The sequence below is a fragment of the Canis lupus genome, chromosome 1 (assembly GCF_011100685.1).
Source record: "Canis lupus familiaris isolate Mischka breed German Shepherd chromosome 1, alternate assembly UU_Cfam_GSD_1.0, whole genome shotgun sequence".
Taxonomy (NCBI): Eukaryota; Metazoa; Chordata; class Mammalia; order Carnivora; family Canidae; genus Canis; species Canis lupus.
This window is the reverse complement of record NC_049222.1, coordinates 40,165,278-40,192,736: the sequence shown is the minus strand read 5'-3', so window position 1 is coordinate 40,192,736 and position 27,459 is coordinate 40,165,278. Positions and strand designations below refer to the sequence as shown.

Sequence of the window (27,459 nt, the reverse complement as noted above, 5' to 3'; positions counted from 1 at the left end):
GCCTCTGCCCTCGGAGTGCTTCTGGGCTTCAAGTTAGTGTTCTGGCCAGAGTCAGGAAAATAGCTAGAGGCCTGGATTTGCTAACAACAGCCCTAGTGCAAGTTACAACGAAAACACGAATGTCTCCTATCACACCTGACCATCAAGTGGATTAGGTGCCTGGAAATCCAGGGATGAAATGAAGGGCAGTCTTTTTGGGAAGGGAGTTTAGTGGAGGAGGGGGGAGCCTGGGGACCCTGATTTCCGGCATCTTTTGCTTCTGCCCTCCCTCTTTCCTTCCTCTCTCTTATGCTCTGCCCCACCCCCCTCCTGGCCTGATGACTTGGACATTAATTTACAAGGAACAGAAAAGGGGACATTTTTATATTTCCTCTCAACCGATTTTACGTCCATAATCCAACTTCACTGTCATTTTTCTCTCAATTTCCCTGAAACTAAAATTTGTGTTAAAAGTGGAAGGTAGAACAAAGTAAAGATCAAAGTAGGTAAAATATATGTCTTCTGGTTGAATCTCCCCATGAGAGGCTGGTGTCTGGAAATAGAGCTTCAGAAATGCCCCTAAATGTGGAACAGCTGTTTCCTATTTGTTTAATCAAACTCTTAGGCTAAGAGTTCAAGTGTTACACTGCCCTCCACTCACAAGGGACCCTGCAGTTCTTAAGTGATAAACACATCTAGTGAATGAAGGAAAATGAAAATTATTTCCCATACTTTAGCCATGGGGGCATAATTTAGACAAAAGAGCAATAGAAATGGAATCAGAAGGTTCTAGAATCAGTCCAGCTAATAGGCCACTTAACAGCCTCCTTGAGCCTCAGTTTCTATATCTAATAGCAGTCTATCCATGGAGTTGATACAGCATATTCAAAAGCACATGATCTGGAGCTCAAAAGTGCAGCACAGTATGTTCAACTGAAATAAAAGTTTACCTGATTCCTAAACTATCCAATCAAATAAACTATACTTTGTATTTTAAATTTGTGAATTCTAAAATATTCATTTAAAACTATTTTAACATATATATTTCAATGCTAAGTATTACACATAAAATCCTCTTTGAAGGTGACTAAAGACTGGACATTGATCAGAGGTTAGCTGGCCAATACTAAGAAATATTTATAATTATGGAAACCTTTTACTGTTTAATCACTTTAGTGAAAGGGAGACTCTAGGTGTACAGGTTAATCATTTTCAGTGTGAGAATGGTAACAAACGATTCCTATATTTCCTGGGATATATGGTTGGCAACTTTGTTTGAGGCTGATGCTCATGAGCCTGAGGTCAGAGATCTGTTTTTAGGCCAATCAGTTTTGCAATATTTTCTACCGATATTGGTCTCAAACAGTCTAAGACAGGCAGGTTTCTAATCCATCATCTTTGCTCAAAAAATTAACCAGGCCACCTTACTGTCTGTATGTACTTAACTGGAAGTCAAAGAAAAATTAGTGTAAAACAAAGAAACTGCAAGACCTGGAAAGAAAAGACTTGTTTTAAGAAGAAACAAAATCAAACCTGAAAACTCTGTGTATTTTGGGTAAATTAGAGCCATCTTCCCAATCTTTTTTTCATATAAAAGCACATCTAGAATATAGTTTGATTTGTATAATAGCACTCTCATGTCAACAGGAGGGAATGTAGGATGCAGTCTCAGCCGCTTGTGGCCACACAGAGGGCTGAGGAGATTGATACAATGCCCATTAGGAACCTTGCCTCTGAGGACAATGAAATCCAGGAAGGGATGAGCAAGCTCGTGGGAGGCAGCACATCCACACATCTCAAACTGAAATCCTCTGACCACTAGGGCAGCTCTCTCTCACCCATTGCTCATTTATATCACTTGCATCTCTGTCCAAGCTGGACATAGCTGAGTTAATGTTATATTTTCCTTTAGCTCCTTTTGATCTATTCAACTCAACAAATATTCACTCACCTTGTGTGGAGTGCTGTTGGTTGAAACCAGTCATGGAGCCCTCTGTAAGTTCTGTCTTCTGTGCTTCTCTAACCTCTTAGCCAACCCCTGTCCACTCCCCACACACATGTGGAGGTCTACAGAGTTTTGCCTTTCGGGCCTTCACCCATTATATAGTCAGAGGCAGAATTTCACTCAGATGTTGCCCATCTTCTCTGTGCCACCCATTGGCCAAAGCCAACTAAGAGGCAGCAGGCAGGGAGCCCAGGTGACATAATGCACAGGGCTCAATGTCTCAGAATTAGAGCCTGTGAGGAGGGGCGGTGAATGAAGGAGAGCTCTGGGTGGGCAAAGGGAGAGTAGTCAGCTCACCTGTTAACTGATTTAGAAAAAAAAAATGATTTTCTCATGTTTCTTTAATATTCTGAAGAATAGAAAGTCATTTCTAAACTACTGAGGGTCCCTCATTGTCCTTAGAATGAAATAACAATTCTTCCAAAGTCATTGGCAGTCAGGATCAGTTATATCTTGCCTTTTCCAATATGCATCCTGGCCTTGTCACTTAATGGGCTAATGCAGGCTCATTATTTAACTTCATGGAGACTTTATTTCCTATAACATACACAAGGTACAATACCTTTCTCATAGATCTGCTGAAAGATCAGGTCGTTGTGCTTCAGATCTGCCAGGCTATTTTTTATACAAAATCTGCTCTCCCTGGAAGGGGACGAATTCCACATGAAACCTCTCCCCTGTTCAAGTCTTCCCTCATCTCTTACCTTCTCCGTATTTAAGCCCCTATGCATGCTGATAAATTTTTGTACATTAAAAATATTTGGAGAGTACCCGAATCTTTTTCTAGTTTGGACTACCTTGCTGACAATATGGGATTTTTTTTTTTTTAAGATTTTATTTATTTATTCATGAGATACACACAAAGAGAGGTAGAGGGAGAAGCCGGCTCCCTGCACAGAGCCTGATGCAGGACTCAATCCCAGGACCCCAGGATCTCAACCTGAGCTGAAGGCAGATACTCAACCACTGAACCACCCAGGTACCTCACAATGTGGGATTCTTACCTTCCTCCTACATCTTTGTCTGTTTCATTGTACTCACCTCATACTTACAGCTGCAGCCCGTGGTATGGTATTGCCTGAGGGTTATTATGACCGTCAAGCCACTGCATGAGGCAACTCTTGATTATCGAATCAGAACTTCATTCATGTTGTAATTATACAGCACACTCAGGAAAGATGATCTGATAAAGACTGATTGTAAACATACTATAGTAATTTAAAAATAATGGCAACAATACGAGAGCAGGTCCCACAGCTTGGGAAAGAGAATACCCTATGTGCACATTGTGTTTTAAATACGCTAACCGAGATGATTGCCTTCTGGGCCATTCTCCTGCAAAGCACTGAAAGAAAGTAAGCAGGTGTGGGAGAGAAATTAAGTTTGGAAAGACTTTGGGATTTCCTGAGTAAATTGTTATGGCTCCGGCTCCCCCTAGTGTGCTGAACAACATGGGTACCCCAGTGTGCAAAGGCTGAGTTGAAGCTCTGGAGCTGAGCATTTTTTATCTCTAGCCACCAACCTTACCTGAACAACTTGAGATCTCCATTTTGCCACTCTTTGCTCCCCTAGTGCGTAACCAACCACAGACGAAGTGGGGCAGGTGTTCTTTATCCAATCTGATTTGAGCACCAATCTTCATGGAAGTCGTGAATTGATTCGAGGCATCCAAATAATATTAACAAGTATTTTAAAATTACGAAGAGTTTCTACTTTCTCGTGAAGTAGGGGAATATAATTACGGTGCATAAGCAATTGAATTTAAATAAAATGTTAAATAGCTAAAAAAGGTGCATAAGCAAAACTGAAAGATGATTCCTTGTTTTTTTTGATTTCTTGCTTTTTTTTACTAAAAATGTTATTTGCCCCCACCTTCTATTTATCAAAGTGTTAATCATCTGCAAATATATTTTCCTCAAGCAGGATACATGGACCACTTGGAAGACCAAACACTGAACCATAGCAGAAGGAAAGCGCCTCTTCTAATGGGGGAAAAATGACACATTAAAGCAATGTTTCTTCAAGTGTAATCTCCAGAACACTAGTTCCACAGCTATTAATGGGTCTTACTTAATAAGGATTTCATGACAAATAGTTTTGAGAGATGTGGGGTTTGGCAATGATAAACTGATTTTTTTAAAAAGATTTATTTCTTTATTTCAGAGAGAGAGAGAGAGAGAGAGAGAGCATGAGTGGGAGGGCCAGAAGGAGAGAGATTCCCAAGCAGACTCTATGCTGAGCATGGAGCCCGACATGGGGCTCGATCTCACAACAATAAGATCAACCACCTGAGCTGAAACCAAGAGTCAGACAATTAACCAACTGTGCCATCAGGTGCCTCAAGATAAACTTTTAAAGACTGTACTATTCTTCCAAACCTTTAGTGTGCTCTTAATTTTTTTTAAAGATTTTATTTATTTATTCATGAGAGAGAGAGAGAGAGAGAGGCAGAGACATAGGCAGAGGGAGAAGCATGCTCCATGCAGTGAGCCCGACATGGGATTTGATCCTGGGTCTCCAGGATCATGCCCTGGGCTGAAGGCAGGCACTTAACCGCTGAGCCACCCAGGAATCCCTTAGTGTGCTCTTAAAACACGACTGTACTGTGTGGCACTGTGAACCATACAGCATTTTCCAAATTGTTTAACACAATGATTTCTTTTTTCATGCCTATCTCAGACACTTGGTTTGTGAATGATCTTTTGGAAATATGCTCTAGATTAGAATTTCATTAACCTTCAATCAAATATGGAGAAAAAAATAAGAAAGTATGCCAGAGAAGGAAAGGAGATGGTAAATTTGATATAAGCAGCAAATAGAATGGCTGTAAAGAACTTTATGATCTGTGGAAAATTAGTTAACACCACAGATTTAGAGTCCTATAATGACAGTCCTGTAATGGAGTGAGAAGGATTAACTATGCTGGACACATCACCAGCCTACGAAATCATTACTAGATTTCTCCCCAAACGTCAAAGCGGTGATGCCATTTTAATAATGAGAAAGACTCCAGAAAGTACAGTACCCCATTCTATCGGGTTTTCAACCTTTAGTAAAACTTCTCTTGTGTACAACCTGTACTAACTGACATGGATTAGGTTCTTTATCATGAACAGGATCACAGATACACCGGGTACTTTAAAGAAGTTAGAAGATGCTTGTATTTAAAAGCCGAGTTAGAGAAGATTCCTATAATGCAGAGCTACACAAACTCTTCCCAAAGGGACTGTTAGAGAAAGCTGGAAATCCATAAAGGGGTTTGTTTTGGATAATGGCATGGGATAAGGATACTGACTCATGTCCACTAGAATGTGCCTATTCCTATTGGCTCCATTCAGATTTCTGAAGTACTGCTTTCCATGGACTCATTGGCATGTTAGGTAGCAACATGAGCAGACGTGAGGGGTTGGGGGACCAATGGACCTAGAATTGGGTGTAATTGTAGGCTCTCTTGCTGAGGACAGACTGTTTTGTGAAGAAAATGAACGTTCATCAGCCCCAAACGGATTGTGTCTTAGCATATGGGGGTCGGAGGATGGGACAAAGTTCATCCCAGAAGCAACCCTTGGTTTTCAATGGCCCTCCTATTTTCCAGCTGGGCTGATTTCAGGCATGGAGAGGTCAAGTGATTTACTTAAGCGCCCAGTGAAAGAGAGCAGCTGGGAGGTGAACTCGGGGACTTTGCTGGTGTGCAGCCTGTGCCCTAATCAGTCAACAGCTCTGCTTCCAGGTTCTAGCCCCTTCTCTAGCTGCACCACGCAGCCAGCATGCTGTGTCTGGCGCGGCCGACCTCCAGGCTGTCTCTGCTCATGACTGGAAGAGGAGGCGTGTTACAGGTCAAGTCTGAATGTTCTGGCAGCACAGTGCAAGGCAGATTGCTCCATGCCTGCTCAAAGCATACAGTGTCTGGAGAAAGCCAGATTGAAGATAGCTAAACTCACACGCCAAGATTCCAAAGGAAAAACTTAGCTCACATTTTTCCTTTGCACGGTGATTTTTCTTCCCTTCCTTTTTTTCTCCCTCCCTCCCCCCGCTTTTTTAAGGGAATCCCCATGTTTACAAGTTGAAATCCAAAGTGCACAAGTGGTCAGTTCACAATTCTGTGACCCATGAACATCTGTGGGCTCGGGTGTTCCTCGGGAATCAGCAGTGCGGGGAGCTGGGAGCCAAGCCTGCCCTACGCAGAAAGGAATTCTCTCGAATAAGTGAAGCAGTCAGGGAGGGAAGAGGCCTGGGAGCTCTCAGGGCCTGGGTACTGTCTAGCTCTGGTTTTCTGGGGGCATGTCCGCACTCGACTTCCACTAGTTTTATGATCTGCATTTGACTTTATTTTTTGAGGCAGGACCTTCTGAAACTCCTTACAGGACGTAGAATATGAATCATCATTTTGCTTTTAAGAGAAATACAACTCTATGACCTAAGAGGGGCAAAATGTGGCCCCAATCTAGAAACTCTTAGAACTTCTGTCTTTTGGGAGAAAAATCTAAAATGAAACATGTTTATTTCAACACCTGTGTCTGAGACCCTAGGTGATTGTGGGGTCTCCCTCTGTGGGAGGTCCCCAGGCCCCACACCCAGGAAAGCCACATGATGTGGCAGGTGGTCTGGACGTGGCTGAATGTGCCTTATTCTTTGCCCGGATTTCAGTCAGTAGAGGGACTTGGACTATATCATCATTCCCAAGTTTTGATTTGTTCAATGTTCAAAAGGTAATTAAACCCTCAATGGAAAAAATGATGTATTTGTGTTTGTCTGGACCTTCGATTCCTGACATATAAAACCTGGCCAGAGGACCACCGAGCCCCCACTGCTCCAGGGGTCTGGGATTTTAGCTCATTTTTCTCCTAGTCAAAGATGAGCTCCTCTGCTCTAACTTCTCTGTTATTATCTGGGTGTTCTGAGAACTTTGTCCCCACAAAATTCCTATGTTGAAGTCCTAACACCCAGCACTTCAGAATGTGGCTTTATTTGGAGATAGGGCCTACATAGGGGTAATCAAGTTACAGTGAAGTCATTAGGGTGGGCACTAATCCAATACGAGTGGTGTCCTTATTAAAAGAAGAATTCGGGTACACAGGTGAGGCTGTGTGAAGACAAAGGGAGAAGACGCCCAGGTACAAGCCAAAGAGAGGCCTTGGAAGAAACCCACACTGCCGACATTTTGCTCTCAAACTTCTAGCCTCCAGAAGTGTGAGAAAATAAATTTCTGTTGTTTAAGCCGCTTAGTCTATGGCACTAAACACACTGAGCTCTACCACGATGACTTTTCTGAGCCGTGAAGGAAGTTTTATGTGTTTTTCTTAACAGACTCCCGATACTGGTTTTAGCCAAAAACAGGCTTTTCTTTTGTAGGATATTCAAAAGACTTAAAAAAATTATTTTCTTATCAGATGTGAAGTTATTTTAGTAAAATAAATCCTCTTTGCTTTTACTTGAAGAGAATTTCATCATTTTGACCCACAGAACAATTGTTCTGAATGCTTATGGACCATTGCTCTGCCTTCTGAGAAATACTACCATCATCCACAAAATTCATTTAAAGCCAAATAGTCCACTGGATGAACTTTAACAGCACAGTCATGAAGAACTTCAGACTAAACAAGCAGCTCTGGGGTGGGGGTGGGGGGGCATGGTCTGAGTTTTCTTCAGTACTTTTGTCTTTAAAGATCACCTAGAGTCAAATGTCACGTGACTACGTTACAGAACAAATTAAATGATAAAGAAAGGTAACCATTTGCCACTTGCTCAAGGTTCAGACTCTTACTTAAAGCATGTGATTACCAAAATGGGGTTTTCTTTCATTCAGTACCAAGATTCTGATTCTTTCCTTTTACGAAACAGCCACACGTAGTTGGCATGTGTTGTCCACTTGCTAGAAAGCCTGGGGCCTCCCTGACTCTGCAAGTCCCTTTTGATGCAGCTGTGAAATTTCACAGGAAGAGGGTTTCTGGACCAAAACTACTTGCTTGGTAGGTGAGAATCACCCTGCTTTTAGGCTCTACCTGTCAGAGAGATCAGAGTACATGCTAAGAGGCATGGTGTGGCATCTCCTTCCTTGCCTGTGTTAGGGAAGATGTGCAGCAGAGACACCTGGCATTGGGGGTTGAGGGTTCTGTTGAAGCCCCCCAACACCAAACCAACCAGTGCACATGGAGGTCAAGTCAGCTGCTTGGGATTGTATATACACAACTAGATGAATTAAGGCCTAACTCTAGTTTATTTTTTCAGCCAGCTTTTTGGTGTCATCCCATTATAAGAGTTTATGGACTTAAAAAAATACATTTTTCTAAAGAAAAAAAAAACACATCTTGATGGAAAAAGTTTATCCACTTAGGAAGGCAGAGGGCGCTGTGAAGAATGGCAGGTACTTTTATTTCTGGCTCTCAACAGAATGGAAAAAAAATTAGACTTATTTATATTCATTTATTTAAATGGATAATGAATAAGTTAAGGAACACTTCATCTCAAACACAGATTGCTTTTATTTTAGCTAAGCTCATGTTTCAGTTCCATATATATTTTTGAATTTCCATCCATGTCAAACACCATTTTTTTCTTTCTTCTTAAAAAAAAAATTTACAAGCACTTTTACGGCACTCAAGGAAAGTAGGCTGAAGGTTCATAATAATAATTTTCCTTTTAAAAAACATCCATCAGACCAAAATAAAATCATTTTAATTAACTCTTTCCTGAGTAACTGAAACCTTGGAATGTGCTGAAAGGTTATAATAAATAAGGCAGTCAAAGATCAACCAGCTTAAAATGTATTTTTTAAATTAAACTATGTAAAATGTACAATATATTTCATGAAGTACAAACTGCGTTGGGCTCGGGGCCAAAGAAATGTTGTCATGTGTGCCAATAAACTGATGAAGTGCCTGGACTTTTAGGACTTGGAGGCTATTTGTTGGGACAAAATAACAGTAAGGCCCCACAAGTGAATCTGTCAGCATCTTTTGTTGTGATGTTGTCATGATCACTGCTGACAATAAATGCCTTTAAACACCCAGGTAGAAGTGCTCGTGTGAACTTACACTAGGATGATGCATTTTTAAAATGACCAATGGTCCTGATATTCTGACACAAGCAGAGAACACTAAGCTGATTCAATTTTATTTTCAGAGAATGAGCTTGCACAATATGTAAACGAATTATCATTCTTTATATGCGATTTCATAGAAATGACTCACAATGTACCAGGCCGTCGTTCTTGGTTTTGTTTTTAATATGACAGCTGTTCTCTGCATTGCTTTTTAAGGTATGCCTAATGGTAGGGCCCTGGTCCCTCTAAACAGGACAAAGGATATTTCCTCTTCTAAGAACATTTTTCTTAAGCACGTCTCTACCCCAGTTCTCTGAGGCAGAAAGGAGGCCCACCAGTGGCCAAATGCTGGACTTTGTGCCTCTGTGGTCTCAGCCTTCACTGGACTCCTGTGGGGTGGAGCCTTCTTAATACATCTCATGATAAAGTAGCTTTAGTGCACACTCGACAGGTTCCAAATGACTTGCTTTATATCTTGGCTACCATCCAATTTTAGTGAACGAAGAAAAAACTCTAGAGAGACTTGTTGGTTTCTGAAAAGTAGAAAATGTGTAGCTTGTGTAAAGTCAGTCTTATTTACTATTAAGTATTCCCAACTCACACTTTTCTAGTGCTCTTAAAGGGCTGGCTTGAGGGGAGAAAACATGAAGGAGACAAAATCTGTTGCAAGTATCCTGCCTACTGTCACCACCTGCACCCCTGCTTCTCAGTTGGCTGTAGGCGATCCACCCAGGAATAAAGGTATATTCAGGGCTGGGGGATTAAAGATGAAAACCTTTTAGAATTCGAAGACTCACGGGATCATGAATTAGTGGCAGATGATGGGAGAGAAACGGGAAGAAGAGATATTTGGAGCAATGGAACTGCACAACGGCTGCGCAGACCACTCTGGGGGCGGACAGCTACTCATTGAGCTGGTCAGGTAGTCTCTTACCGGAAGCTCTTGCTTCTTCTCTTCTTGATGTCTTAGTAAGGGTTTTCAGGAAAGAGCTGCTTCCATAGGAAATGGGGCTGTCGTTTCACTGCTGCCTGAGTAGAACTCAGTACCCCTTTTTACCCAAACCAGGTGCCTCTCAAGGGATCCAAGGTGAAAGATGCTAGTTACCGTGGGACCCAACTGGGCCGGGGGTATGCCTAGATTATGCATTGTCTGTGGAGGGCTTAGAACTTCTGCCACAGGAGTCACATGCCAGAGCTAAACTGGGTCCTGCGTTTCCAGTGAAAGCAATGCCAGGGAGAGAGATGTTTCATACTGGGTGCAAAGAACACAACCAGACCTGGTATTTCCAGAGCTGATCTGCCTCACCTACACTCTTCCTTACACAGTGAACTTTCTTTTCCCTGCAATGCTACTTTGATATCAGTCAGAATGGTGCTTGGGAAGGGAGTGTCTCAATGGAGCTTGCCATGCACCTTGACCTTCGAAAGTACTCAAGGCTCTGGATGGGTTGGGGGTACGGGAAAAGCATACTTGCTCTTTCGGAAAGATGTATGCTGCCCTCAGTGAAAGTGTCCCCTGATTCGGACCAGAAGCAGAATTCTACCCATGGGGGTGGAAACCACTCATCCAGGGGCATTCCCCCCTCTTGAGGTCCTTACCAGTCTTAGCTTCTCCTTAGATCCTTCTAGAGTGGATTCCCTGGTTTCTGAAGTGGTTTTGTATTTCTACCAAAATAGATGTCTGGATGTTACCTACCACTGAGGTAATATTTTTACAAGTCATTCTACAAATGATAAGTTACTGGGCTATGGGCTGTATTTCTCTCCCTCCTCTCATTATACTAGAGGGAAAAGCTATGTTATGATGAGATGCCCTGGGATGGTGCCATCTAGTGTACCTGGGAAGGACCCAAGGAGCCAGGAAGACACAATGCAGTTCGACAAAATAAGACCCGCAAAACCGGGCATCTCCCAATGACCCCAACATGTGGGAATGTTTTGGTCTTTTTAATGCAGCTGAGCATTAATTTAGTTCCTTAATGATTTTTCTCCCCCCCAACCCCCACAAAAGAACTTTCTGGAAAAGGGAGACACAGCCAGTGGAGGCAACACAGTGCTGGCATCACCTCTTATAAATATCTTCTAGCCACTTCTCATCGTCTTGGTTCTCGTCATCGATCGGCTCCTCAGTTTCCAGTGGAGTTGGAATAAAGAACTGGGGTCTCAGGGGGGGCCTGCTGACATGGGACTTGAGTCCAAACTTGCGCTTCAGCAAGTGGAACTGCTCTTTGACGTAGTGGTAGAATTCATACTCATATCTCATTCGCTGGTAGAGAATCTGCACGGCCTCAGGGGAGGGGACAGTCTTCTTCACGGTCACAGTCATGTTTCCAAGTTTCCTATGCTCTGGAAAAGAACCGGGTTGCACATGAGCAGTCGTCTCTAATGCTTTTGCTCAAAAGGAATAAGGACAACGCCCCGCATTACATGCCTAAGACTGGCAGCTCCTAGAGAAAGAAACTGCAGAGCTCGTGAAGAATAGAAGGGAAAAATGGGTTCCCAACAATATTTAGAAAGATTTCACCATTTTCTAGGAGTTAATATCAACATTAGTTGACTAAACATAAATGATCCGGCGTTCTTTCCATGGGAGGCGAACTATGTAATTTGATCACAATTCAGTTATAAACAAATGATACATTCTTTTGAACAGCAAAATCTACCCAGTTTCCTTTTTTACTTCCTGTTACACACATCAAGGGCTTTACTTTCAGGAGGATGCATAGGAAAGAGCTCTCACCACTTTCTAATCATCTTGTTTTTTCTTTTAAAGTATTAATATGTACTATTGACAGTTTAATTTGGTATAAAATTTGTTTGTGCTTCATTATTTCAACAGAACATCTTTATTTTTCAAGAAAAATAAAGAAGAACTACTAGATTCCTTAAAATATGATGTTAACTGTTGTGAATTTTGAATGCTTTTAAAGTTGTGGTAAATTATAACTAAAATCTGCATAGTTTTATATTAATGACTACTACTACTAATGTTATACGTATTTTACATGTAATGCCTAACAAAAATGTATATATGTATCACAAAATTTTAACCCTATTAAAGTGTACATTTCAGTGGCATTAATTACATTTATAATGTGGTGCAAACATCATCACTATTTCCAGAATTCTTTCATTGCTCCAAACAGAAACGAAACTGCACACCCATTAAACTCCTTCTAACCCTCCCCAGGTAACCTCTAATCTACTTTCTGTCTAAGAATTTGCTTTCTTAGGTACCTCATATAAATGGACCATGTAGTATGTCTTTTGCGTCTGGCTTTTTTTCATGTAGCATATGTTTTTCACGTTTTCAAGGTTCATCCACATTGTATATTTATCAGTATTTCATTCCTTTTTTGAATGAACAGTATTCCATTGTATGGATATGCCACAATTTGTCTATCCATTTATCCATTGATGGAAACGAGATGTTTCTACTTTTGGGCTATTGTGAACTTTTGTACGTAAGTATTTGTTTGGGTCCCTGATGTAGTTCTTTTGGGCATCTACAAGGAGTGGAATTGCAGGCTCATGGTAATTCTGTTTAAATATTTGAGGAACCACCAAACTATTCTCCTCAGTGGTTGAACCACTTTACACGTCCACTGCAATGTATGAAGGTTCCAATTTCCCCAAATATTATTCTATAATTCTTATTTTAATGTTAAAAAATTATAGCCATCCCAGAAAAGTGTGAATTTGTACCCCGTTGTGGTTTTGACTTTTATTCTACTAATGACTGATGATGCAGAGCATCTTTTAGTGTGCTTGTTACATTTGTGTATCTTCTTTGAAGAAATGTCTAGTCAAGTCCTTTCCCTATTTTGGCATTGGATTGTTTAAATTTTCATTTTGGAAGTTATAGTTCTTTATAGGTTCCAAATATTCTGCATATATATCAGATAAATGATTGGCAAATATTTTCTCCCAAATCATATGTTGCCTTTTCACTGTTGGTAGTTATTTTTGATGAACAAAAGTTTTTAATTTTAGTGAAGACCAATTTATCTATTTTTTTCTTAGATGGTGTTATGTTAAAGAAATCATTGCCAAACCCAAGATCATGAAAATTTACCATATTTTCTTTTATCATATATTTTAACTAAAACTTTTGTCATCAAATTGGAATAGGTATATTATTTACCAAACATAACTCCAAATGGCTGCTTCTAAAATCAGATTCATCACCTGACAAAGGCATGTCATTTTTTAGGCTTTTTGAAATACCTTCTGAAACCTCCAATAGCAATCCTAATTTCTGAAGAAATTCTCAGAAGAAAAATGGCCTCATTGAAATAAAGGTATTGTTTTTCCAACTGAGTCTTTGCAATCCACATGTGGGCATATGAGTTCTAGAATTTTTGTTAAAGAATTTGGCATAATCTCTTCTAAAACAGGTTTATGACAGAACATTCTATAACATTTATCTTCTCTGTATATATTAACTATAGCTAATCTGAGGTGAGACACGTTAACATGTCTATCCCTTTGGGTTTTCAAAACACAGAGTTTAAAAAATTGGTATTAAGGGCAGACAAGACACAAGAATTTTAAGTTAAACACTGAAAGGCACAAGAAACATAATTCACTCATTTCTAGATTCCTACAATCCCTTCCTCTTGAAGCACTCTAAATTGTGTGGCATTTTGTTATTTCATACCATAAAAAAATACTAGGGTTCTTGTGATTTTCAAATAAACTCTTTAGTTAACCTATTTGGTCCAACCTGGTCCAAAAAGAATGTAAAGAATTTTTCAAAAATACATATGCTACAATTAGCTAAATAGTTAGGAACAGGACAAAGGGAGAATGAGGGTTGGAAGTTTGGTATTAATGGTAACAGCTTTCACCCCATTTGGAAGGATCTCCCTAGAGCACTGCTCCTACTTCTTGCCCAAGTCCCTCTTTCAGGTGGGGTGGGCCAGGTACCAGGGCCAGAGGAGTTTCTCTGCATTTTGGGGAAGGGGTTGAGATGCCATCCCCTCTGGAAAGAGTATGTCTGCCTGCTGAGACTTTACACCTTCCTGCAGAGGAGGTGAGGGCTTCCAACCATGCCTGTGACTTGGTGGGCAAGTCTGTCAAAGTCAGGATGGAATATGATCAGCCCACTTCTCGCACATAGGCTGCATCTTCCCACCCAGCTCAAACTGGTAATAAAATTGACATTTGGATCTCTGCCTCCAATGTCTATCTCTCAATTAGTTTAGAACCCAGAAAAAAAAAATAGAACCCAGGCAGGGGGAAATGAGTGGTATTTGTTAGTCTCTCAAACCCCAGCATCAAGTAACATAAAATGCACATTGTGAAGTCCTAAGCACTTGGGCAAGAGGTGGGTTGAGAGTGCAGCCCTAAACTTTCTAACAACAGAGAATTTAACATTGTGAGCTGCACTTCATTTTCACCAATCTTCACATCCATTCCTAGTTATAAAGCACAGAGTAATATCTTCATGAATTTTCATAAGAAAAACTGTCACAAAAATGGGCATCATTTTAATAACGCCCTTCAAGTATTTTCAGCCATGAGTTTCCTGGGTGAAAGAGAAAAATGGCACATCCCAGGTACTCAACTCAGGCTTGATCAGGGAATACACTCCAGAGTAGAGGCTCTTAACTCTCCTGAAAACCTGATTAAAGCTCATGCTCGGAAAGACAGGGAGCATATACGGGCTTCCAGAAGCCCATATATGAATATCTTAGGCAATTTCTTAAAAGAAATCAGACTGCATTTCCTTCTACGATCTTTCATATATCTTATTTATTCTAGTAAGTATTAGTTCTGGTATGATTGATAAATAGTGGAGTTAGCTATTTTATGTGTTGGTCAGGTATATTATATAGTCATTCACACTGCAACAGCAAAAACAGAAGGCCTTGTATTTACATTTTATGAAAAGGGAGGGGTTAACAGTGCCTGGAACTTAAACAGAAGGCCCTCCTACCCCATTTTGGAGGAAGATCCAAAGAAATAAGCATTGTGGAACCTACATCTTTGAAAAGAAGTGATTGAAGATCTGCTCTATTGCGGGGCCTCAAAGCTCTTTAAAGTTGAAACACAATTTTCCTAAAAATGATACACAGCAAGTGTAGTCACTGACCACAAAACCACCCAAGAGAAGCGCCCCCTGAATTGTTATCCTAGAACCAGGTAACCTCTTAGACTAGCCTTCAAGATAAACTGGAGAAGATAAAATGTCAAGTTGCTGTAAAGGGCTATTAACATCAAGCCAGCAAAATTTTGGAAGATTTAAAAAAAAAATGATAGCATGATGGAGTTACACATTTCCTTCTTTGATTAGGATTAGGTAACTGGGTCAATTGCTATAAAGCTACTCCTAGGTCATTGCAGCAAAACTCTCTTCCCTGCATGCTTTCCTCTAGAGCTGAGGATGGGTGATTTGGTGGGTGGGCAGAGCAGGTAACCGTCTGTCAAAAGTAACAGCGTGTCATTCAAGGACAAGTGAAAAGAACCAGGTATATCCACATCATTAATTAGCTGATTTGGCAAGGAGTGGTGACGGTCTCAGCTAGCTAAGCCTGATCTGTTGTGCTGTATTTTTATAGGAACAGCTACATCGAATGTGTGCTACAGTTGTCCTAGTTTCCTTCTAATTGCTCCCTTTCAACTCCCCATACCCAGACCTCTTTCTCGGCCTGTCCTTTCAGTGTCAGTGCTCTTGGCTGCTGGTCTAGCCCTCCCCTCCTCCCTCTTACTCTCCAGTGGTGTCATCTAAACCCTCTACCCTTAGTTTTCATACCACTGTGGACACAAAATCAGAAGTTCATAGGAAATGATTACAGCTCCCCACCTCCTTTTGTTTCCCATGGAGCTGCCAAATTTAAAAGGAAGGTGATTGATACTGCCAGAGGATGGTGTCATGGTCAGAAATAAGTGCTTTGTTTTGTGAAAGGAGAAGCAAAGTTCAGACTCAACTAATACTATCATGAACATCTATTAGAGGTTTGGATTATGCCCATATGCATGTTATTTTATTTAATATTTTCAATAAACCTATGAGGTGTTCTGACCCTCAATTTTGCAGATGCAGGGGCGGGGGGGGGGCAGTGTACAAATTCTGGGAGATTAAATGACTTACTCAGGGTCACACTACTAGTAAGTAAGCGACGGGGCTGGAATCTGAGACTGGACCTCCATTTGTGTTGAGGTTTCCACTAAGTACTGGGCCATAACCAGTGAAGCTTTCATGAGCCTGCAGAAAATTATCACCTTCACATGGAAAGACTAGAGGGAAGTTTGCCTTGTATAGTTAGTAGAGAATTTTTAAAGTCACATTTCAAAGGCCTATGGTTATGTGTCTTGCTGTACAATAATCAGTGCTATGGAAAAGTCATTCCATTGCTAAGTGTCCCATATTTTTGTAAAATGCCAGACTTTCCCTCCAAACAAAACAAAGCTACGTGAACTGTGGAATCAGCCTCTCTCCAGATTGCCATAATAGCAGTTCTAGAGGAAGTTGTTAGGATTTTTTGGAGGCTGTTCTTATTTCAGCCACAAGACAATCATGCTTTAAAAAGCTATTCTTATTATTAGCATCCTTTGGGAAGTGAAGTAGCCCTTGTTAGGTGGGCATTTGCTGTAGAACGTAACCAACAAGAAGTGAAGACCTACCCCACAAACATTCTTTGAAACTAGCAGGAACTGAAAGATGACTTCAAGGGGCTCATGTCTCCAGTCCCCACTGGTGAACACTTCAGAAGGAGGAGACAAATTCAGGGCTCTTTTCATGGAAGCAGGCACAGCAAGGAAGCAGCCTCAGATCTGACTGGCAGGCTGTGTTATTTGGCCTGTGAGGTATTTTTTTTAGAAATTGACTAAGTTGTTGTAAGCCTTGGTCTATTTCACATGGAAATCTGGATCTCTGGCTTGTCTCAAAGTGAGGCAATATTCTTCTAGAGCTGAGTGTGGCTGCCCACCTCCCTCCCCGAGAGAGGCCAGTGCTCTCCATTTTTTCCAGACCCCAAATGCCAGTCCATTCTTTTATGTTACCTCCTTGGTTGCTATAAAAATTTGAGTTTTATGCTTCTGCCTTAAAGATTTGGAAATTCTGGCTTTCATGAATCTAGGAAGCAAGTCCTCTATGTCAAAACGAAGGCTTCAGGTAGTCCTCATTCCTGTGTCCAAGGTTGTCTCCCTTCTTTTTTCCTGCAGATATTTACTGAATATCTTATTGCTCCAGACATGAGAGTTATGAGCAGTGAATGAGACTTTATCATCATGAGCATCATCATCAACAGGCGTTTTTGAGAGCTTTCTCAGGGCAAAGAATGTGAGAATTCTAACATCCTTCCAAAAACCCCAATGAAGGAGGCTCTCTTATTATCACCATTTTATAGATGTGACATTGGAATTTAGAAACTTGCTCAAGTTCACACAGCTGGTAAGTGGAGAAGCCAGAAGTTGGGTCTGGACAGTTAGTTTGGCTACTGAGCCCAGACTCTTGACCCCTCACGTTGTTTATGGCTGAATGGGGCTCAGGGTCTTAGAGGAGAATCCCTCCTCATGAGTCTGCTCACGATGGGAGCGAACAGGGCATTTTATTCTGGCTGCTTTGATGGTGTCAACATTTCCTTTCCTCGGTCAGAAATCATGAAAAGACAAGCCTAATGTGCTTATCTCCACGATACTCTGCATGGAGCTGGGTCTCTCATAACCATTATTTGACTATTTAATTATGAAGATCTGCTGTGTGTGCAAGTTTGAGCGTAGGGGGTAGATCTGTGTATGTGTGTGTGTGTTTCAACCAAAAGATGGAAAACTTTTAGGAGGCCTCTGAGGCACTATGAAACTTCTAAAAAATTTCCCCCCCTAACATCCCCAGCATTGCATCTAGTTATTCTCCTAACAGAGCCTGTTATGCTGAGAAAGCCCAGGAGAGAGGTGGCTCCCATCTATCTTTGTATTTCCACAGCTCAGCACCTAGGGAAACACAGCACCCTGTTCACATGCTTGTTGAGGGAGTGAAAGGAGCCAAGAGAAGGAAGGGGGTGTTGTCAGAACCACAGAAGGCTTGGCTGTGCCTGTGATGCAGACATAGCCAAGTGGGAACGAAGGCAATATTTGAATGTTCTTAATAGCAAATGCCCAAGAGGCCCATGATTGCTGGGTCCTTAGCAGGAAGCAGCCGACCCTCACATCTGGGATTTCTCACCTTCCACTGGGGTCTATAATTTCCAGTGTTTAGCTTTTTGGTCCACTTGCCTTTTTGGAATGATAGCGCTGGCCAAGTCATGTTTTTCTGCTCTTGTACTTTAATTAATCAATATATTTTGGCAAAGAGAAGCCGGGGTTTCAGGATGTTTTTTTATTTTCCCCCCATTTTTCTTATTTACTTTTAGGGAGTGGCCAAAGACTCCCCTTAATTGTTTTCATAATTGCAGAAGATTTCCTTAAAGTAGGCATTGGTTTTTGAGCTGTGAAGTGATTAAAAGGGAAAACCAACCAATTAACCGACAAAAACCAACCTCTGACCTTTGTATTTCAATAGCAGAATAAAGATTCTTTTTCCTTATAGACATGTCCAAAGTCACCAGAGTCAGGACTATGTGAGGACAGACTACGCTAGGCTCCCAGACTCTGTAGGGTCTCTACTACCAGGGACCGTAGCCCTGAGGAGTGGTAGTAGAGCCCCCACGGAGTCGTTATGGCCCTGAATGGGGTTCCTTTTTATACTGCTGACCCTTGATAACATAAATATTTATAGCTGGTCATCCAATGTCAGTAGGGGAAAAAACCCAAGATGATACTGAAATCAGGAGATGGCTGAGTTGAGTCAGCTTTCCACATCATTAAAGCTTTATAGATAGTGGTGCAAACAGCTCAAACCTTCCTCTACCTCACTGTCCCTCCACAGTTCATCAGAATAGCATGCCCTTCTTTGCATAGAGCTCTGTAGATTCATGTGTTTCCTCATGGCCTCTCATTGCCTCACACAGTCCTCAGGGCAGCTCATTTTACCTATAGATCCCGAGCACTTGAGAGGTCACAAGACTTGCTGAAAGGTGTTTGACTAGGAAGTGACTGTCCTGAGACTAGAAAGTAGGCTTTCTGATTCCCAGCCCAGTGCCTTTTTGCTATATCACTGGCTGTTAATTTCCAATTGAGTGGAAATCTATAACCACCCACTTCTCCTTGCCTTGTGTGTATTCTGGCATTAAGGGGGTGGGTTGAAAAGAAGGGCTTGAGTGTTCTAAGTCTAAGCTTTGGTAAGTCTGGGAGGATCTGGTGAAAAACTTGCAAGCCAGCAGAAATGTTTACAGACTGAAAGTGACTGTATCTTTTTCATTTTTGGCTCCCCAGCACCCAGCCCCACGCCTGTTCCATAACGACTGTCAATAAAGGTTTGTTGATTTGAAAGCTGTATGTTAAATCCATCTGTAAGACTGGATTAACCCAAAGGGCAAATTTTGGTGTTGACTGTACATGTGTTGTTTTTGCTAAATTCTTTCCTTAGTTGAGGGTCCTTCATGAGCAAACTTTCCATTTCTAGAAATCAGAGCACTTTAGGATGGGCTGATACAAGGGTTTAGGATCACAGGGTGCTCTGGAGAGGTAGTAGTATTTGCTTTTCTTAGCCATTTTATTGGAGAACACTATATTATAGTGACAGATTGCTTACATACACTTGGCGAAGCTTAAGAAATACTGTGATAAGGGACATCTGCCACAAACGTAAATACCTATGTAGGAACATAATATATACCACAACCTCATCGCTAATGAGTTTATGTTGTGTATTATTATTACAGCCACTAAGTAAAGAAACTCAAACATGGATGAAGCAACAAGGCATTGGTGTGACCTAATTTTGCTATATTAACACTGTTTGATTACTCAATTTGCCATCATTTTTGGTACTTTTTCAGTGCCACCTTTCCATTTGCAGAAGAAATATTTCACTTAGGACTTAGGAGTAAGACATTCATTCAGATCACATGCACTTGATCCAAGTTTCAAGGGCTTTGCTATGGATATAATTTGAACTGTGGCTCTTTGACCACTCTTGAATGCTCCCTGGAAGAAGAACTTCAGGCAGGATACAGGGATTATCCCTGGAAAGCTGGTGTCTCAGGGAAGGGACTGCATAGGAGAATTTCTATAGCCCCCTTAGACACACACCTACACTCAGCACCAATCGCATCCATCCACTCAGAACACATATGGGGTGAAGGCGCTAAGGCTCAGTTTCCCAACTCAATGCTCTTCCCAAGGCACTCCTAGGCAAATACTGGGAGTTTAACTTTTGAATGTGATGATAAATATCACTTATCAGTAGCTCATTTGTATGCAAGACTGAGCAGTGACAAGCACAATGCCTCCAACATGGCTTCGAGCTGAGGCCATGAACGGATTTGGCTTTACTGCCTGAGATCTGGACAGTTTTGCAAAAGCAGTGGCTCTTTCTACCTCTGCTGCATTGACATTATATTTGGACTGGTTCATAATCTTCAGAACTCTCAAAAGTCCCTCTAATATAAATAAAAAGGAAATCACAGACCTGCCCCATGAAGTCCCCCTTCCCACCTCTCTTCATCTGTCAAACAGGCATAATGGAAAAACGATGTAGCCCTGGCTCTAAGCCAAAGTAAACAATCTGGAAATACTGTGTAAACCCAGCTGCTGCACTGGAGGACAGAGGCCTCACTTTATGACCTTCAAGATGGTTAACCATATGCAAAATAACAAAACCTCACCGCGGGCTTGCAGTCTGTTCTGATGCTGAGCTGCTTTGGGCATTACTACACTTGATCTAAGGGAATGCACACTCCACACCGACCAAAGCCCCCTCTCCCCATCAATCCGGTCCTGTTTGAACCCGGTCCAGCAGAGATTATGTGCAAGAAAAGAATACAAGTTGAGTAACAACCAGAAGTGGGGCCAAATTTTACCACTGGGGGAAAAAAAAGGCATCATCTAAAGATAGGTATCAAATTGTCAGCTTCGGGGGAGTTGAGGGGTAATCAACCGAGAGGCCCTGCTGTTAGAATCAGCCCTCTGTCTAAAAAACTTCTGGTTTCCTCCTCTCAGATGACATCCAGAAATGTCCAGCACACAAGGGATGAGGCGTACTTTCTCAGGTGACAGGTATAATGAAAGCCACGGTCAGGTGCAGCTTGCTGGGGTATTGGTGAGTGTGGGGACAGCGTGGTGGGTCCATCCCAGGGCTACTCCTGCGGAGCCTCACATCAAGCTGGCTGCTCCCGAAACCGTGTGAACATGATGTTTGTCACAGATAGAGTAAACTCATTTCCTGAATTATATAGGGAGGCCACACATTTCAAACACAAGCGGCTCCTTCACAGCTGCCTCCACCGGAAATGAATGTGTGTCACTGCGGCATGCAGCGATGTGCTGGGCTGAAAGAGCCAGCGTTTGATTTGCCATGTGGATGATCGATGGCATGCTAAGACCAGCTTCTTGGAGGTATGGCAATTAGAGGAGAAAAGAACAAAAAGCACTTCATGGCTGATTGGGTGCTTGGGGTTGGTCAAGTAAACAGAGGGTAGGGTTTTTTTTTTTTTTTTTTTCAATCTTCTTTTTAGATCTGGAAATATAATTAATTGAAAAATAAATTGAGCTCACTTGGAATTTCAAGAGAACCTTTTTTTCCATGCAGCCAAGGGAAAGTTACATGACTATTTTTTTTTTAAATGCCTGTAAGTGCTAGGCTCCTTTGATGAAAGAGAATGAAGCCTTTTTTAATGCTTCCAATTTGCTCTGAATTTTGAAAGCAGGAGCACAACAAAGGGAACCAGGAAGAAAAAGTAATTGCCCCGTGTTGGGTGAGTCACAAGGGCTCCCAAAAGCCAGGGCACTGGTCCCCTTTGGGAAAGAATGGCAAGCAGCCCTGCGAGGAGGCACGTTTTTACAGGAACCCTGCATGGTCAGGTTCTAACCTCATCAAATCTTGAGGTGAGGGGCTTCCTGGTTATTTGCCCAGGTGCTCCAACCCCACACTACTTACCCTCAGGATCTGTCAGAATTGCTGGGGGTGGGGGCCAGGAGTGGTAGTGGTCATTTTCTTACCCAGCTTCCCTTGGCTCATTCAAATCCGCCTCAAGCACCTACTAGGCACCAAGCATGATTCCAGGGAACAAGAGAACTGCTAGATGCTAGAAACACAGGCCCTCTCCTCCAAGAGGAAGAGTGAACAATAAAGAGAGAAACAAATGTAGAGTCCTTCCGACAGCTCTCCAGACAATCTGAAAAACCCATCCTTAAGAGGAGGGAGGAAAAGGAGGGATCAGATCTAAAAGGGGTGGGCTTTGAGGGCTACCTTTGTGACCTTCTGTTGGGCTGGGTGACACCTGGCTGGACAAACAATGTGTAATGAATCCCCTGAGCAGCCTGACACCTGGAGAGATGGGGCCCCTGGAACCTGCATTCTTTATTAGTAACCCCAGGTGATTTGGTTGCAGGAGCTGTCCAACCACGCTCAGGTCCTAAAGTTTGGAATTCACCATGTCAGAACTGGAAGAGGTGTCAGAATGGATCTCTTCCGGCTCAGACGCAGCATGTGTTGTTGAGTAATCAGCTGGAGGCTGCCTCAGTGCCCCTTGGGGTCTGCTGGCTCCAGCTCCCCACTCTCCTTGCTGCCCTGGTTCACTGGGCAGAAGACAATTTACTCCCATTTCTTTTCTCCCCAACTTTGACATTATGACCCAAATGGTCAAAAAGCTAACCTATTCCTTTGAAAGTGTATACAACCCTACTTATACATACATGATTTCGCCAACATAGCATTTGGCCATTAAAAACAGTGGCTTGGGCGTAGGAATGGCAATAACAGAGGGCTTATTTTCACAGCAACACTTGAACCAAGATATTTGAAAATATCTACTTAAAAACACCTTATTGGAAGACTTACTATGGCATTATTAATAAAATGTATTTCTTCATCGCAAATACGTTTTTTTTGAAATTATTGAGAAATACATTTTTATTACTTTTCAGACTTTTGTTACTTTGTTTGGAATCATGTTATGGTGAGTGATGAGGACCTCCTGATCAAATGGGCTTATTTGAACAAAGAACATTAAGAGAAACACTAGCCCAGTAGTTCTGTCCAGATTTCTTTGGCATCTGACAATCCCATAAGCTCTGCTTTTACCTTGTATGCAAGATTCTTCTTCTTTCTATCCCTCACAGTCTGTATGGTGTTAGTAGGTCTTACATACACACACACACACACACACACACACACACACACACACACACTTCCTTTGACAGGGAAAAGGCCCTCTCTTGGAATCACTCTGCATTGTCCAAATCTAGTCCTGATGATGTTGAAGCCAATTGCTGACACCACAATCACCCTGGGCACTCCAAAGATGGCAAAATGCCCACAGGAGAGCTCTTTGTCTCATTTTAAGATGTTGTTCCATTATTTTTCCTCTCCTGTGTTTCATTTAGGCCAAGCTACCTATCTGGTTATGTATAGGGCTATCATAAAGTTCTTGAAGACTTTATAAGCTTTTAGCTTTAAATCTTAATTCTTAGGTAACTTGAAATTTAAAACTTCATTTTCTTTCTGGTTATGATGTACATAAATATATACATACCATATAGACACATATACTTACCTATATATGTGACACAGACACAACTGCAAATATTAGAGGGTAAATTCTTTGGGAAAAGATTAAAAAGATAACATGGCTTTAAATCAAGCCACATTTATTACTATAATAATATATTCCTTTTAGTTTTTTTTCCTATTTATGTGAGTGAAGTGTAAAATAGATCTTTGCTATACTGTTTATTGAGTTTTATATTCTTTTAAACATTAACTGATCATAAGCATTTGTCTATAGCATTAATTACACCAAGTCATATTTTGCAGGTCATATAACCAGTCTGCTACTGTTAGATAATTGAGTTGTTTTTTTAGTTTCTATGACTCTAAATAATATGAGATAAACAACCTTGCTCATAAGTGATCATGTGCCTTTTTGCTATCTCCCTAACATAAATGGGAGTTTTAGATAGGAGGTGGTGAACTTTCTTCTCATAGCTTGATAAGGGTTTCGATTCTGACAGCTTTAAGAAGACATGCTTTACTTTCTTTTGTCAGAGATCCTGAAATTCATGTAATGCAATTTTTCTAAACTTCAAGACATTTTCTTTGATGTTACCTGACATTAATCTAATTGTAACTTAACTTACTAAGTCTTAAAACACACAGGGCTTTTTGAAGATCCTGCAACTACTGCCTGTGAGAATAGAAAGTACTATAGCACTTAATATGGGAATATAGTTGCTTGTAAAGCATTTAATGTGCAAGAAATTCTTGGTAAATTATACCATATGATGTCTATAATGATAGTGATTAAATTGTTGCTCATTCTTGGGATTCTATGACCTGGGAACTCACACAGGGCTCCCACAGAACTTAGTTTTTTTCCTTTGCATTGTTCATTCTAGATACATTTTCATTAATGAAATATAATCTATTTCCTTGTTGTTGTTTTGACATTGTATTTATTATAATGATCAGCTTTGATGAGTAAACCCAAGGTGAGTCCTAATCACCAGCAACCTGGATGTTTTCTCTGGAATGTTAAACATGGTAAGATTTTGATAAACCCTTGGAGGGCTTTGAATGATGTAGCTGTTCATGGAGGCCAAACATGTAGATAAGTGAGATATTTAACCTCTTGCCCAGGCATTAAGAAGTCAGGTTACTAAGAGGTGCTACTCAAAATAACCATTCCCAAGTCAGGAAAGTGTGAAATGAAGTTCCAAGGATGCTGTCAATTCCACTGGGAAAGTTTGCAATGCTACTTTGAAATCAAGTTTATGTTATCTGGGCAATCTATAGCACACTGGTAGGGCCAGGTCTTGGGAAGATGTAAATGAACAGTCCTTTTCTTCCCCTTGCTTATCAGATTTTCAACTGTATGTTCTATAAGACAGGGCATATATCTAAAGTTGGTCCAAATGGATTTTGCTTGGAGCAAAACCCTAAGAAAGAAAAAGAAGGTGAAACCTCACCTGTCCATTTGTATGGGTGGTCCATTAGTTCAATTAAGGAAAGTATAACATTGATAGGCTCATACCAGTAGATACCAAGACCATCTGAGCGGAAAATGCTTGGGTGCCATGGCTACTGCTTTAAAGAACAGTGGCAAATGCTTGATATAAACATTTAAATACTGTAAAAATGTTCCAGACATATTAACATTTACAAATGTAATACGGCAAGAACAACAAATTTTTTTCACAATGTTTTTGAAAGATTTGGTTGTGGTATAAACTCATGTATCTGACTGGAACTTGCTCATAAAAGATGGCAGGCAATAGAGGTTGCAAGTTTCAAAAAAAAAAAAAAAAGAAGTTGCGAGTTTCTAAGAAGATATTTAAATAATTAATTGCCTTTGGGTAGCAGTTGTTCTTAGAAAGAGATGGTAGGGGAAAGGTGTTTTTACTAATTAGAAGAGAAATATAAACTTTCTGGTGAGAAAAAGCTCTTACTTCTGATACATGAAAGACAAAAAGGGAGGAACATTGGGGTAGATTGTTAGATCCATAGCAGCTATACATGAAGACAGTCGGGGGTGACATATTGTGTTGAACTTCTACAGCCAATGGCTGAGAGAAACTGCAAAAATCTGTGATGTTGGATGGAAGGGAGAGGACAACTGCCAGGGGACTTCTGATGCCACATGAACCTGACATTGTGTAGCTGTGCACCGGCCTTCCTCTTAGATAAGATGGGAGTGTGACGGGGGTGGGAGGGTGGTCCTAAAAAGAAACAACCTACCAGTGATAGAAAGGCCAGGCTGGGGATTAGAAGCAGCCAAGAAAGAGGTGCTAATGTTTTTGAAAAAAGAGGCTCATGGGTATCATGAGGTTCCATCAGGATTGGTTCACTTTAGAAATGGTGTTAAAGACAGGTGGGGAAGGGGGCAGGAGAACAGGATTGTTTGAATGACATTCAAGACATTCTTTAAAAATTTGTTCAAAGGATGGAAAATCAAAGATGTTTGAAGGAGAAAAATCAACAAACGGAAAAGCTGTAACCCATTACATTTTGGTTTTATTGGGCCATGAAATGAAGTTTCATGATGTTCTAAAAACAACAACCTAACTGTGTAAAATTGAATAAGTGAATTGGCATTAAATCCATACCGTGTTTTCTTCTCATTTTGATATAATAATAGAAACTGGTTCGTTAGGTCACAGTCCTCTTCTTCAAATCATACACAGTTAAGGAAATATTTGAAAACTTTCGAATTGCTCCTACATTCAAAACCATACATAGACAGGCTGGTTGATTTATGACTTTCCATTAACCTTTACTCTCTAATGGCTTTTACCAAATGATTTATTTACTCGGTCTATGCTGAGGTAACCTCCTGGCTGGACTGTCTGCAATTCTTACAGCTCAGAGGCTGAGGGACCAAGTTCCCTCACTAACACATCTCTTGAATTTCTGTGTGGCCTGTGGGTTCTCGTACAGAGGAATTAGGAGGCATGGTTCAGTTTTAAAATATTCCTCCTTCCCCGCCAATTCTCTTTGGAAAAATGAAAAAAAAAAACCCAATAACAATTTCTGACCTATTGGATAATGTATATGAAATAATAATAATATGAAATAATGTTATTTCAAGTCTTGGCTAGCTCTATGGCTCCACTTCACCCTTCTCTTACGTTATTGGCCAACTTCCTTTCTTAGATTACAAAATGAATCTACTAAATGCCACCTAAAACAGCAGGTTTAAAAAATTAGACCTGAATGAAATTATTAGCTTTCCCATTAAGTATTGGTGTCCCCTCTGATTCCAGAATGTACGATGTACATGGTATCTGGAATTGCAAGAGATTATAAAGACTGTGCTAGGGTTTACATGACCTTCTTGAGTGGCTCAAGGAGGTAATGCGGTTGACTATCAAAGGTTGTGGAACATGCTAATAGGAATTAATGTGTCCCCCTTGAAAACTTTTACATCATTTCTACCAAAAAAAAGATTAAATTCTAATTTAATGCTATTTAACTCAATTGTCACTTCTTGGGTTTTACTAGTGACAATAAAATGAAGAATTGGACGCTAGTGAAAACACTTTCTCTCTTTTCTGGGGAGATTTAATCCCACCTTCCTTTTCTGAATGTTACAAAACTTCTGGAGCATAAGAACTTGTCTTCCCCTCCTTCTATTTTTATCCCGCAAAATCCAAAGCAGTAGAGGCTGGGAAGCTGCTGGGCATAGTGGGGAAGGGGTGAGACTAGGACAGAGAATCACTTCTGCTCTCAAATTTTGCTAGAGCCCTGGGAACAGGTCATGAGAGGCAAGTCACCATTCCCTCTCGCAAGTACATGGCAGTGATCACCGCCGGGCTTAGGCTGACTGTCCCCGCACTTGTTTTCTGGACACCATGGCTGACTGTCCAAAATTGACATAGATGTAAGCCCCAA

At 41.0% G+C, this 27,459-nt stretch overlaps 1 protein-coding gene across 2 annotated transcripts in view; it reads right to left on the bottom strand.

Annotated features, from left to right (window-relative positions):
• Positions 1–8,387: 8,387 nt before the first annotated feature.
• The window catches only part of UST (uronyl 2-sulfotransferase), a 290,878-nt gene continuing 271,806 nt past the window's right edge, over positions 8,388–27,459 (bottom strand). The window contains exons 8-9 of one of the 2 annotated variants that reach the window (XM_038526303.1): positions 11,093–11,372; positions 8,388–9,559 (exon numbers count right to left, since the gene is read on the bottom strand). In XM_038526303.1, the coding sequence (XP_038382231.1) occupies positions 9,460–9,559; positions 11,093–11,372 (380 nt within the window). In that variant the 3' untranslated portion in view covers positions 8,388–9,459. Of the gene's footprint in view, positions 11,373–27,459 lie in introns of both variants that reach the window. The other variant, XM_038526304.1, reaches the window with a different exon arrangement.